Source organism: Hippocampus zosterae, chromosome 8, assembly GCF_025434085.1.
Source record: "Hippocampus zosterae strain Florida chromosome 8, ASM2543408v3, whole genome shotgun sequence".
Lineage (NCBI taxonomy): Eukaryota > Metazoa > Chordata > Actinopteri > Syngnathiformes > Syngnathidae > Hippocampus > Hippocampus zosterae.
In genome coordinates, this window is record NC_067458.1 from 22,485,089 (window position 1) to 22,498,869 (window position 13,781).

The window sequence follows — 13,781 nt, forward strand, 5'->3', positions numbered from 1 at the left end:
CCAAATGGTAGCATCTTAATGCTAAGCTAGTAAATGTAGGAGGAGCTTCAATTAGCCAGGCCATCGTTTTGGCTAATTGAAAAAAAAAAAAAAACGTGCTTGGATGCCATCTCGCGGCAAGTACGAGCAATTAAAAACATTTTTCTGTGGCCGTCAATTACTTATGGATCTTGACGAGTAGCGACAGGGCTCACTCATGGCGCAAACGATGAACCGCAATATAGCGGTGAAACACCGAACGTATCAACCGGGTCAAAAAATGTCCGCAATTCATATCACAAAAGAGCCATTTTCAACGGCAAACATCAAGTTTTCCCCCTTTAACGTGGGATAGACCGTCAAGCAGCATGTCGACAAACGTCTGCAGCATCTGACACTTCCTGCCCGAGAAGAAAAGTGCCAATAGGTTAAGAATCGATATTTTGTGACAAAAGTCCTGGGAGTTTTCTGACACACCTTATCTGGTGTGTGTTTGTCGCCGCAATGAAAGCCACATCGCTGCTCGGGTCCTCGCACTTTCGTGCTCATGCATTAATAAGTACGTTAAAGGGCATATACAGCGCTCTTTTTGTTATCGTACGGGAATATCATATAGCGCTTAATAGGAAGAGGAAACAGCACAGCACAGACGTGGCGGGCTCGACTCCCAAGTCTTGTCACATCGTGCCAATTTACAGTACTTTTACATGCCGGCTTAGCGCATCTGAAATATATTAACCTTTGAACCGCGTTACCGTGGCAACAACCACTTTTTCCTCCACATAAGCGCTCGGCGGAACAATGGCGGCGAGGTAATGAAGTTCTCGCACAATGCCGACAAACACCTTTGTGGACGGAGGGATCACAAAGGAAGAGGACATTTAGCGGGGACGAGATTGAGGGGGGGAAAAAAAAATGGAATCGGCATTGAGGACGGGACAAAAGGCCTGGCTGATGAAATTGTGTTCTGTTCCACTGCCCCAATAAACTCTGACATCAACAAGTGGAGTGCCCTTCTGCAACCTTTCGCATATGTCCGACTCGACTACAAAGCAACCTCCGAAGTCCAGCATCGAGCATATTTGTGACTACTGTCAGTCGGACCGAACAGGAGGACATTAATAAAAGTGTTACATTAAAAAAAAAAACAACCGAATTATAATAACAAAAAAAAAAAAGCTCTCAATCTCTTCATTTGGGCTTCAGCAGCTTTGCTGAAACTGTGGCGTAATATCCACACCCAGAGAAAAACAAAACGGTGCAATCATGAAAAACATTCATTCATTCATCTTCCGAGCCGCTAGATCCTCACTAGGGTCGCGGGGGGTGCTGGAGCCTATCCCAGCTGTCTTTGGGCAGCAGGCGGGGGACACCCTGAATCGGTCGCCAGCCAATCGCAGGGCACACAGAAACGAACAACCATTCGCACTCACACTCACACCTAGGGACAATTTAGAGTGTTCAATCAGCCTGCCACGCATGTTTTTGGAATGTGGGAGGAAACCGGAGCACCCGGGGAAAACCCACGCAGGCCCGGGGAGAACATGCAAACTCCACACAGGGAGGCCGGAGCTGGAATCGAACCCGGTACCTCTGCACTGTGAAGCCCACGTGCTAACCACTGGACTACCGGGCCGCCCCATTAATAAAATGTTACATAAAAAAAAAAAAAACCCAATTATAATAAAAAAAAAAAAGCTCTCAATCTCTTCATTTGGGCTTCAGGAGCTTTGCTGAAACTGTGGCGTAATATCCACCCCCAGAGAAAAACAAAACGGTGCAATCATGAAAAACAAAATTTTTGAAAACAACAACAACACAAAGAGAGTCTTATTTCGTGGAGTTACCCCCCCCTCCCACCCCACAAAAAACTGTTCTTTGGATTCCCACCAAGTTGTAAAAATTTTTTCGATGCCAACTGAATCTTAACAAGTCAAAGCCGTGATCGCAACTGTAGATTATGGCGATGCTCAAACTTAATTTATGATATCACATTGGGGCGAGTACCACGTGTGACGGGCCCCCCTACCAAAAAAAAAACTTTTCCATATGACGTCCCCCTTTAACACGTTGCCTGTTCGGTTTTAGGACGGCGAAATTGTTTCAGCACCCGGCGTAATTGCACTAATCAGGAAATATGATTCCGTAAGTCAACACCTTATCTAGCTAGCACGTCAGATGGCCCGTACAGCGTGTGCTCTAATTTATACATTTATAAATCTGCAGATAAATGCGGGAACACTTTCCAGAGGCTGCTGGGGAGGTAAGGCATTCAAGATGTTCTCGTGGAGACCTTCCATGTCGGCGGCGTGTACAGAGACAAACGTACACCTTCCGTCGGACCGAACGAGAAGCCGCGGCTCAGACGAGGACGCGGCCGCGTTAGATAAGGCGGTTATATCATACCGCGTCTGATGGCTGTCGGGTCTCAAAATATCAAACGCCTCCGACGTGAGGTGCGGGCATTATCGTAAAAGGGTTCGTCAAGGCCAGAAAGAGATAATTGGGATTATTATTTCATCCATAGTCGGCCCCGTCGTACTCCAGATGCGCTGCAATGACATCTGCGCCCCGATGTCGGGTTTGAGGCTCCAAATACTAATAATTTTTTTTGGGGGGGGGGGGGGGGGTTAAGGGGGGGAAGAACCACAAAAACATGGCACAACTGTCGAAGACAGGAAGAGGAAGTAGGCAGTGATCTAGCCCCTCGTTTATTGACTGCACCCAGGTTTTTAAAAATCCTCATATTTCTACCTCTATACTTAAAAAAAAAAAAAACTTAAAAAAAAAATACGACATTAACGCAAACGACTTAATTGCCCTTGGGTTTGAAGAGAAATGACATCCATGGCCGCGTGACAAAGTCCTCACAGGCACCCTCGCCAGTCCATCAGGCTCCGCCTCTTAAATGCAGTGGCGTGTACGCTACAATACGATGATGATATGGATTTTGTCAATCACTTTGTTCTCCTTCCATTTCATTTTTTGATTTTGTTTGTTTTCTTCTTCTCCCTTGCCTTCCCTTATCCGCCTCTGTTTTGGCCTCTCCCGTTTTCGTAGTTTTTACTTTTTTTTTAATGTAACCAGGTGTCCTAGCACTTCAGTTCATATAGCGTTACCTGTTATGTCACTGTTTACCGGCAAGCAGCTGTACGTCCTTATCATTTGCCAATTAGGCCCAGACATGTACTTTATCACCCTGCTGATTATTCCAATTACACCTTCACGGGCATGACAAGCTGCTTGCTGTAATCAGGCACTGCGCTTGAAAGGCACGCGTGTGCTCAGGTTTTCTTCCACGGGTTGACTGTTGCGAAGAACACAGGCTGGGGAAACGCGTTCGACTCTAGCTTGGACATTTTAGAGTCAACTGGAGCAGAGTGCAGCAGCGTACGACAACTTCATTCCTCACATCTACAAAACCGGGAACTCAAAAATCGAAATTGCTTGTCTTGTGTTGTCAAGTGTGGCATCATTCTGGTTGGTAGCGTAACAATATTGCTCTATGCTAATGTGTAGCGACATCAACACAACATGATGACAGAATCACATTTAATTGCTAATTTAATAATGCCACAAAAAAAAACAACAAAAAACGAATTTACAACACTTCCATTGACTGAAATGATCCGCACCCCCTTCAATACTTCAAAAAACAGCAAAAAGTCCTTTATTGCAAATGTCTCGAACTCATGATCTAAACTGTGTGACTGTTAATCTGAACACAAATTTCCTTTGATGGCTGACCAGTTCCCTCTGCACAAAAGCTTTACAACTGCCCATTTTAGCAAAATGGCCGAGAATAGTCACATTATCCACCCAAAAGCCAGTATCTCTTATCACAAGCACTGTTTGTTGTGAAAGCGCTATATAAATCAGCATCTATTGTATTGTATTGTATTGTATTGTATTGTATTGTATTGTATTGTATTGTATTGTATTGTATTGTATTGTTTGTGCCATTTTTCCAGGATTCCAATGTTTTTGTGTGATAAATTCAAAAGCAGATTCGGATTGACGTGCATTCACTCACCATTTGGTGGTTTAGGCGAGGACGAGTGCGGTTGATGAGTTGATTATAGACGAACTCGTCGGATCTTTCCAGCTTGAAAATAGTCCAAAAATGTCAACACTGCAATTAAAATTATGCTTTGTTAAAAGGAGTCCAAAAATATCAATATTGCGTTAAAATTATGCTTTGTCAAAACCTTATTTAGACACACGCGCATTTTTGACTTGCACATCACTCCAATTTCCGGCAGTGAGGCGGCCATCTTACTTTATTTTAACCCTTGACCCTTGCAAGGAGCGCATACGCCTAGATGCAGTAGCAATATTTGGCCGATGGAGGGCATACCAAATAGGAAACGACCACACTAAGGTATGAAGCCCTCAACGGTAGATTTCAACTTCGCCAAATGTACCACTTCCAATTCACAGTTATCAAATTCAATTTCTTTTTCAACTTTACACCATCACCGATCACACATCAACATCACATATAAACATAACATTTGTGCAAAACGCTTCGCATCCATAATTCATGTTGATTTGATCAACTTAATTGACAGAGGAACGGTGTCGCCGTCGCTGGTCCTTGAGCAAATGTTTAGTCGGATTTCTTCTGCCATCTAGTGGCTGGAGTTGCAACTGGGACTCTGATCCTCGTGTTGAAGCGCCAGCTGGGCGTTTTCCCCACACGACGACATCTTGACATCTCTTACGCAAATCCCCTCGGCGACTTCAAGTCAATCGCAAATCAATTTCGTCTTAAATTTCATTTTCATCTGCAGCACCACAACCACATTAGCGCTTCAATCCTGCTTGGATCCGGAAGACGGCTTGAGTTGATTTGACTAAGCTTAAAAGTTTTTTAAAAAAGTATTATTGTGTAAGTACAAGGATATACAATAATTCATGTACGTGTTTTAAAAAGGAAATCAAAATTAGATGTTAAATCCAAATGGAAGAATAAACAGGAGGAAATAAAGCACAGACGCTGGCATGTGCTGGCATCTGGTGGTTAAAATCGGTACTACATCAACTTTTAAATTGATTTCTCTCATATTGTTGACCTTACAACTTTCCTTCTACCTTTAACAGTGCCACTTTACATTAGACAACAGACACAATATGTTATATACTTTGTTTATTGCGTACACTGATCGAGATTGACGAAGACAAAAAAAGGCTCAATGTCCGAGTGGTTTTATTTAGAATAAGAAAAACTGACAAGAGTCGAATCTCCATGTGGAGTGACAGGCAGAGCAATATGGGGAACGGTGCACAAATGTTTGTCATGTCATGAATGTCCTGTAGTTGTTTTTTTTTTTGCAGTGTGGTGACGTATGGTCGATTGTAATCCAGGGTAACGCGTAGCATTAGCAATGCGGTGCAGTGTTGTGTAATGTTTTGTTATATGTAAATAACACAGAGAAACATTGTTTCATATTTTTGCCATGTAGCGTAGCGTGGTGCGGTTTGTTGTTTTGTAATGTTACGTGGGGCGGTGTTGCGTCACATTTGGTCACATGTAATGTAATGCAGCGTTGTGTCATGTGCGACGTCGTGTCGTCGAGTGTCATGGAGTGTGATTGTATTATGCAATTTAACGCGTAATGTGAGGCGGTGTGGTGTCCAAATAATGGGGTGTAATCTATTGTAACGTAAAGTACTGTCATGTCATGTTTTGCTTTTTTGGTGATGTGGTGTCGTGTCGTTTGACGTGTAGCGTTGTCAGGGAATGTCGTGCAAATGTGTGGAACGCAGTTGCGGGATGGCGCATGCGCGTGTGACGTATGCGGACATGAGCAGCACGCACTCGAACGTACGGTACAAATTCACACGCGTGGCTAACTCTGTACACGCGCACAAACAGAGGCTGTGTGGACATGCAGCTACCGCACTTAAGTTACACAAAAAGAATCAAATTATGTACACGTGGTCGGTTGTCACGGGATTGACAGCTGGGGGCGGGGCGTCACAGAGGCTCCCCCCTTTTTTTTAAACCTCAGGTCTGCGTGACCGCCCCTCATTGAACTTCATTGTCGAACCCTAACTTGATAGTCTTCACCTTCATTGTCCCACTGAAGCGTACATCAACAGAAGAATCGTAATCAAATTCCACGCCATTTCACAAAGTATCGGAAAAACAAACATGACAAAAAAAAGGCGATCAGTGCCGATTAAAAATAACTTTACACTTTGAAAAAAAACATCTGACTGTTTGGGAATTCCTGTCGTGCTCGCATGTACACAATCCCACAACACCTCCGATTCTCTCTTTTTTTCTCTCTCACACAAACACACACACACACGCGCAAATCATCATGTATATATAAACCCCATCAATGACATCATCAATTGACTCCGACTCGATTTTACATCCCATTCAATTGGTTTTGGAGACATACAGTGGTGCTTTGAAATACGAGTGGCGAGTTTTTTTTTTTTGTTGTTGTTGTTCTTTGACTTGCCAAACAAACATTTGAGATACAAGCGCAGCATGACGGCCGTGAACGCAACTCACTTCTCAACAAGCAGCATTTGAGCAGCACGTGAATGCTTCTTCAGAAAAGAGGCCATAGGGCTCGATTTTTGAATTGTCTTTACGTGACAACCGGCTAAGTTTGAAAAAAAAAAACATCAGTGACGTCATCAATTGACTCTGACCCGATTTTGTGTAGGTGGTTTTCATCCCACTTTTTTTTTTAAGGTTCGACACGTGAACAACAACAACAGCACACAAGCTGATCAATAGCAACAGGTGCGGCCAAGACCATCATGTGTGTTTTGTTGGCGTACAAGAAAAGCAATTTTGCGCACAACAGCCTTTGCCCCTGCCCTGTCAAATTGGTGAACACAAAAGAGATTTTCGCGACAACAAAAGCATTTGCGGGGCTACGACAAAATACGAGGGAACAGGCAGGTGGTGGCAAGCGGATGAGGATGAAAAGGAAATGGCGGCGTGAAGGGGCGTGTCTTCATTCAAATACAAACACAGTGGCCGCCTTGAGATAAGAATGTCCTGACTTGTTTAAGTTTTATGACATGAGCAGAACTCAACTTGGGTTTTTTTTTTTGCTTTGACTTGTGGGCAAAAATGTACTCATTTGATAAGAAAGAGCATTTTGTCAAATAGTGAACAATACTTGGGGGGGTCGTTGATCGTCACCGCCACTCTTATGTTTAAAACTAAAACTAAAACTAAAATAGACTTACACGATGCATTTCAAAGCATCGTAGATGCCGGCGAGCGTCACGGCTCCCCTTGTTGACTGGGATTGGTCATGTGACGTTCGTAATGCGACCCCGAGGGCACTTTGACATCAATTTTAGTCGACAATAGAGAGAAAAAAAAAAGTGTCCAGAGTTTCCCTTTATTTAGAGCATTGTTAGCCCCAAACCGCCATTTTTCTTTTTGTACTCATTCTCAATAGGATTGGCAAGGAAAGTCTCCAAAGCAAAAAATGAGAGAGACGGGTAGAGTCACAGAAAACAGCGGTCCGCCGGGTCTATTTTCTCGATTGCTTTTCAGTGCCGAAACAAAATTCCAACGTGCAAGTGGCCCTTTTTCGTGCGTGTGCGTTTTTATGTGACTGGTGTTGCGACGGGAGCTTCTCCAACGATGGGCGCGGGCGGGTCACTCTCGAGGCAGGGAAGGCGACATGACGGCAGTGATTTTCTCGTACCGGAGCTAATCAGGCATGTTTAGCGGGACACGGGTGGCCGAGCACGCCTCGTTGACACTCGAGGGGGGGGGGGGGGGGGGGCGAGCGCTCCGACGCTAATGACCTGCTTCGAATGCTAATGCCGCGACTTTAACATGGTGGCCCCGCGTGACCTCGTCCTCATCTTCCTCCTCTGCCCTCGCTTTCATCCTTCTTAGACGGCGCCGTCGGCTATTTGCTGCGCCGCTCTCGAGACACCCCCCGCTACTCGAGGAAAATGGTCTTTGGCGTTCAAAGAGAGGGAGGGACCTTGAAAATTTAAAGAAAAGAAAAATCATTTTAAAAAAATGGATATTCGTGGTTTGTTCAAACGGGTGTCTAATGTCGGGATACTTAATGATTGCCACGTTATTTTTTTTTAATAAAGCAAATCATGTGTGTACTTGGTACTTCATAGTACCTGTTAACTCATTCACTCCCAAAGACGTTTTTAAACGTCTTTTCAGATTTGGTCTAGAATTGCCTGGTACTGAATGAGTTAAATGAATTTGTTTGTTCTCTTTGGCACACAATATTTAGAGCCAGTCTGCATTAAAATACTGTAGATAGAATTTTTTTTTCAGGGAAAGTAGTTTTCTTAAAAAAAAAAAAAAAAACAAATAAAATCACAGTTTGTTCCGTGGGTTGACTTTTTACACGTTATTGCGGTCGAAATTATCAACTGCATTTTAAAAGTAAACACGCCGAGATGACTTTTTCTTTTTGTGCCGATTCAGGATCCGCCCTTGTTTTTTTTTTTTTCTGTTCCACATCAGGTTTGCACAATAATACTAATTATGATACATCATAATATTCATGTAATATAGTCAAATATTTTGTGATATTTAATAGTTTCGGCATCACTGTGGGATTTCAAAAAAAAAAAAAAAAAAGAAACATAATGGCTATGGATGGCCACATATTGCGCAAGCTTTTATGGGTCAAGTTTAAAAAGAAACAAACAAAAAGAAGAAAATTATCTCAAAACCCTGATGGCCTCGACAAAAGGCATTTTTGAAAATGAGAGCCAAAAATACATTTCTGACTCTAATTTGCCAACGCCGATGAAACAACTTCCATCACTACCCGCAAAATATACGAATAAAAGTTGCCATGTCAACAAGAGGCTTCGTCTTTTTTCGAATGATCCACCATTTCTAATTGTTTACCAGCGTTTGGTAGGACGCGCCATTCGTTTACCTCTACGGATCGATGATGGCAAGGCACGACTTGGGTGTCAGCTGGGACCTTGCATGACGTCAATGACTCGGGAAATGGGGTTGGAACACAAAAGCGGGGGGGGGGGGAGATAAAGGAATCGTGTCCATCATCAGAGCCTCGCTCCACGTGTGCGCCGTAATAACGGCCACGCAAACAAAGGAACGGACATCATGCACCGTCGCGACCTAGATTAACCGATCGGTCTCCAGAGAAGCAAGAAAAGATGGAAACCAGACAAAAAGAAAAAATAAAATAAAAAAAATAAACACACACACAAAAAAATAAACCCATCAGGGAGTGCGGCGAGAGCCTCCAGACCCAAACCGAGTAGCCATCTGTCGTCTGCATGCCTCCTTTGTTACGAGCGCGAGCTGAGTGGCGAAGCCACAAGGGATGACGGCAAGCAGCGCGACGGCGAGTCCTCGCAAGCCACTGCATCCACACGTCGGTTACCCGATTTATTCCACCTCTGAGTGATCTTGAAACCGAGAATTTGATGACTGAACGTATTAATGCGTGCACAATTGTTTTTTTTTTTTTTTTTTTGGTTGGCTGTAACAAGTTTAGCTAACCAAACAGTCGGGACAAAAAATAAAAATAAAAATTAAAAAATGCAGACGTCATCGAGGACCAGCGGCCATGTTCGCATTTGTTTTTAAGGATGAATTTAAAATCAGATTATTTTACAAAACCGAATAATACGTAATCCCATACGAGCGTGACGACAGACTGAAAATACCGATTACTTGCCCAAGCGCGAAGTGAAGCCACTGGCGGCCATCTTGCATTGCCGTTCGCGAAGCTCACCGAACTTGAATACTTTGATTTCTCCGCAGCATTTTTTTTTTTTTACATGATTTTCTCTCAAAAATGCCAAAGTGTGTTGCGCACGTTTGTACCAATAAGTCTGAGATGAGCGCTACCGGGAAGAATGCGCTGATGAATGTTCTCTTTTAAGGCTAACAAATAGCTCCGAGTGCTATTCAAAGATTTGTCTGCATTATGTCAAAACCATGAACTATGAAATGCTCTTGCTTAAGCCACGCGGGGCCACGTTGTAAATCAATTCTAGATAAATCCATGCCGGGTCACGGCAATGCACCATTCGGCTCGTTTTGTCAAGCGCCGATAGACCCCGTGGAGGAAGAACAAAAGGACATTTCATTAGGTACATTAATTGGTTTACGCAAATGTTATTTCTGTGTGTTTTTATACAGGACAATACTGTTGAGTGCATTTTTCCATATGGAAATGATTCATTGTGTTTGAATTCATTTCAGGGGCGGCCCGGTAGTCTAGTGGTTAGCACATGGGCTTCACAGTGCAGAGGTACCGGGTTCGATTCCAGCTCCGGCCTCCCTGTGTGGAGTTTGCATGTTTTCCCCGGGCCTGCGTGGGTTTTCTCCGGGTGCTCCGGTTTCCTCCCACATTCCAAAAACATGCGTGGCAGGCTGGTTGAACACTCTAAATTGTCCCTAGGTGTGAGTGTGAGCGTGAATGGTTGTTCGTCTCTGTGTGCCTTGTGATTGGCTGACGACCAGTTCAGGGTGTCCCCCGCCTACTGCCCGAAGACAGCTGGGATAGGCTCCAGCACCCCCCGCGACCCTAGTGAGGATCAAGTGGCTCGGAAGATGAATGAATGAATGAATGACTTCATTTCAAAAGGAAAAAAAAAAATTGAGAACATGGTCGCAGTGTCAATCGCTCATATCTCAAAGCACCACTGTTGTTTTAAGTTTACGGGCCGGCGTGAATTTTTCAGAAATTCCCTTGGCAGATTAGAAACTCGACACGGCAACACGGAGGCCGAAATCTGAGTAGGTTAAAATCCACCTGAAGCAGTTGGGCGAAGAGAAACGCGAACAAACGAAGAGACGAAACGGAAGGGGAAGACATTGAAGTAATTTCTTCATGAAACAGATATTAGGTTGCAAATGGAGATCAGTGCTTCAGATATTGGCTGGGCTACGTCCCGTCTTATCTCCCAAGACGGACGGATCGGCTTGCCCGTCGTCCTCATTGATATTCCGGGAGTCGCGCTCGCTAACTCTTAACGGCTATTTGCTAGCGCACAAAGAGGCTCAGTGTTGGCGACGAGCGGCCTGAACGGAGCTCCCGAGCAGCCCGAGTCAGACGGCGGCGGACGGCCGCGGCTCACGAGATTGGAAATTTTTTTTAATTGGTTTTATTTTTGCTCATTCTCGCTCTCCTTGGCGCATTTGAAGCTTTTCAACGGGTATGACAAGCTCACCCCGGATGGCTCGTCGCGAGGGTTTTTTTTTACCTCTTCCCTGCGGGGGGGAGGGGGGGGGTAAATACTCAAAACAGATGATTCCATGAATCGATTGCCAAGAATTCATTTGGGTGGAAGAAATTGTCGATGAGCGATGTCTCGAAATAACGACGGCATCGCAGATTAGCTCGATGCTATTGTCGAAATAGCAAAGGAAGTTGAGCTGCAATTTGAACTTTGGCAACTATGACCGACCGCTTCTACATTCCTGACATGGAAGCGGGAGTTCAGAACATGCGGCAAGCCAGTCAGGATTGAATTGTTGATTTTTTCCTCCCTCGCTGATGTCGCCAAACGTCAGAAGGTACTCACACGCCACTCACGTGTAAACACTTGGTAAACTAATCGACGACGCCAACTCGCTACGTGCGCTTTAGCGTAACGCTGTCGGGTTTTGCCGCGATTACGGCCGACATTCACCGTTCATTTTTACACTAAAGAGAATGCTGATCATCCGCCGCTCGCCGCGATTCTCTCTTTTCCGCGTTGCGCGGATTGCTAGGTAGCTAGCGTTAGCTAGCGCCCGGTCACACGGCCGTTGAAAGACTTGCATCGTTTGCGAGTGACACGTGTTGCCAGTCTCTTGAAATATTATTATTATTTTTATTAATATAATATTAATATATATTATTATTATCATTATTAATATTATTGAAACGTTTGAGGCCCGCTGCTTGTTTGCCGCTCGGGAACCGTCGGCGGGGGAGTTGCCGATTCACTGACTTCAAGCTTCAAACGCGTTTGGGGAGCGGTAAAGTTGCCGGCTAATCGCTTCAACCCCCCGAAAACATTTACGCACAAGCGCACTGGCGTACACAAACACACGCGCACCTCCCGTAGCCAAAGTGTGGGCGAGGCGAGGGGAGGGGCGAGAAAAGCACGAAAAAGTAAAATATACACGGCGGTGAAGGGAGCCATCCCCGATTGTGCCTCTGCCAGTCCAAAGCGTCCATCATTGTCTCCACGCTGTCATTTTGCCCCGAGATTGCGCTTCCTTGAGCACCCCCCCGACTCCTCGACACAACCGGCGGAGTGAGAATTGCGTCAAACGGCGGAGGAAAAGGGCACCTTTGAGTTCAAGTGTCCCTTTTCGCTTCGCTTCTCTCTCTTCAGTCAGCTGAATGACATCAGAAGGTTGAATGACGCCGAGAAGGGACAGGCAGGGAAAGTAAGGGCTGATTGTGGTTGTAAGAGGGTGGGGGGGTGGAGGGGGGGGGTAGTTTCTTCCAGTCACCGGAGGGAACAAGTCGGTCAGAGAGCTTTCAATTCCCTCACTGGCCACTAGGGGTTCGCTCGCTCTTTACCAGAAGGTGGCTGTAGTCGGCCAGCTGTCCGAGCCCCCCTCGATGGCCGTGCATTTCCGGCCGGATGAGCCCCTGGCGCTGGGGGTGGTACGACACCCCGTTGTAGTTGAGCGTCTCGTGGCTCCAGCGAGGCTCCCCGTAGTCCATGTGGGGGGTGGGCGCCGAGACCACCCGCCGCCGGTCCGGAGACTCCTGCGGTGTGCTCGGGTAGATGTAGTCCCCCGCCGAGCTCCTCAGAGCGCCCGCCGGACGGCCGCCGCCACCCCCGCCGTTCCCGCCCCGCTGGGCAGAAAGGATCAGGTAGCGTTGGCGCTCGGCATGCGGGGGCAACAGAACCTCGCCCGGCTCGTCGATCCGGACCATCCCGCCGCCGCCTCCGCTTCCCTGCAGGAACTTGGAGCTCAGGTAGATGACCGAGTTGTTGGGGCAAGGGGACCCGAGGGCCGTGAGGAAGGTCTGGCTCCGGTCCCAGTCGGGGTCGGGCAGGCGCACGACTCGTTTCTGCTGCAGCGGCGTCTGCTCGGGGGTGGGAAGCAAACCCGGATCCACGTCTCCTTTGGGCCACCCGTTGGCCGTGACGAACGGGTTGTCCGCCAGAGAGTCGCGCCGCTCGCCGCCACCGCCGCCGGTCCTGGTCACGCTCATCACCGAGCCGGCGCGGGCCGGCCCGAGCACGCTTTGCTCCTTGTCGCTCTTGCGGCGGGCCCCTTTGGCGCCGGATCCTCGGCCGTGGCGGTGGCGGTGACTCATGATCCAACAGACGGCGAGACCGGAGAAGAGCGCGCCCGTGGCGAACGCCGAAACGGCCGATACCACCAGCAGGTTGACCGACACCAGTCCGTCTGGCTCCTTGATGAACGTCTCTTTCAGTAATCCTGTTAGCAGGGGGGAGAAACAGAAAACCGGATCAGCCGACGGTCACTCGCGACCATCTGAACTCGGCGGTGCGAAGTCAATGATCTCGGCCACGCCGGGATCCCGTTTGCTCGGGAATATCGTCGAATTCTCTTCCCGCCGAGCCGGTTGATGACATAAAGTTCATTACATAAAGTGGAGAGTGACTTTAATAGCGCCTATAAAGCGCGGCCCTGATTGAGAGCGGCTCTTTTTACGTTAGCGCGTCTCGCGACATTAGCTTTATCGGGGAGAAACAATCGCGGCATTGGCCGATTTCACTCCGCTCGCGTGACGTCGCACGCTAGCGCGCTAACGTTGGTGCTTTTTACAGATACGTGGCATTTCCTAGCTTGAGACAATCCTGACGTATCGCAGATA

At 46.6% G+C, this 13,781-nt stretch overlaps 1 protein-coding gene and 1 long non-coding RNA gene across 3 annotated transcripts in view; both read right to left on the reverse strand.

Moving 5' to 3' along the window:
* Positions 1 to 1,430: 1,430 nt before the first annotated feature.
* LOC127605906 (uncharacterized) overlaps positions 1,431 to 13,781 on the reverse strand; it is a 96,742-nt gene continuing 84,391 nt past the window's right edge. Inside the window, exon 2 of the long non-coding RNA XR_007963682.1 lies at positions 1,431 to 1,570. This is a non-coding gene — a long non-coding RNA (uncharacterized LOC127605906). The remainder of the gene's footprint in view (positions 1,571 to 13,781) is intronic.
* sema6bb (sema domain, transmembrane domain (TM), and cytoplasmic domain, (semaphorin) 6Bb) overlaps positions 5,114 to 13,781 on the reverse strand; it is a 75,270-nt gene continuing 66,602 nt past the window's right edge. For both annotated transcript variants that reach the window (XM_052073719.1, XM_052073718.1), the window contains one exon: positions 5,114 to 13,381. In XM_052073719.1, the coding sequence (XP_051929679.1) occupies positions 12,474 to 13,381 (908 nt within the window). In that variant the 3' untranslated portion in view covers positions 5,114 to 12,473. The remainder of the gene's footprint in view (positions 13,382 to 13,781) is intronic.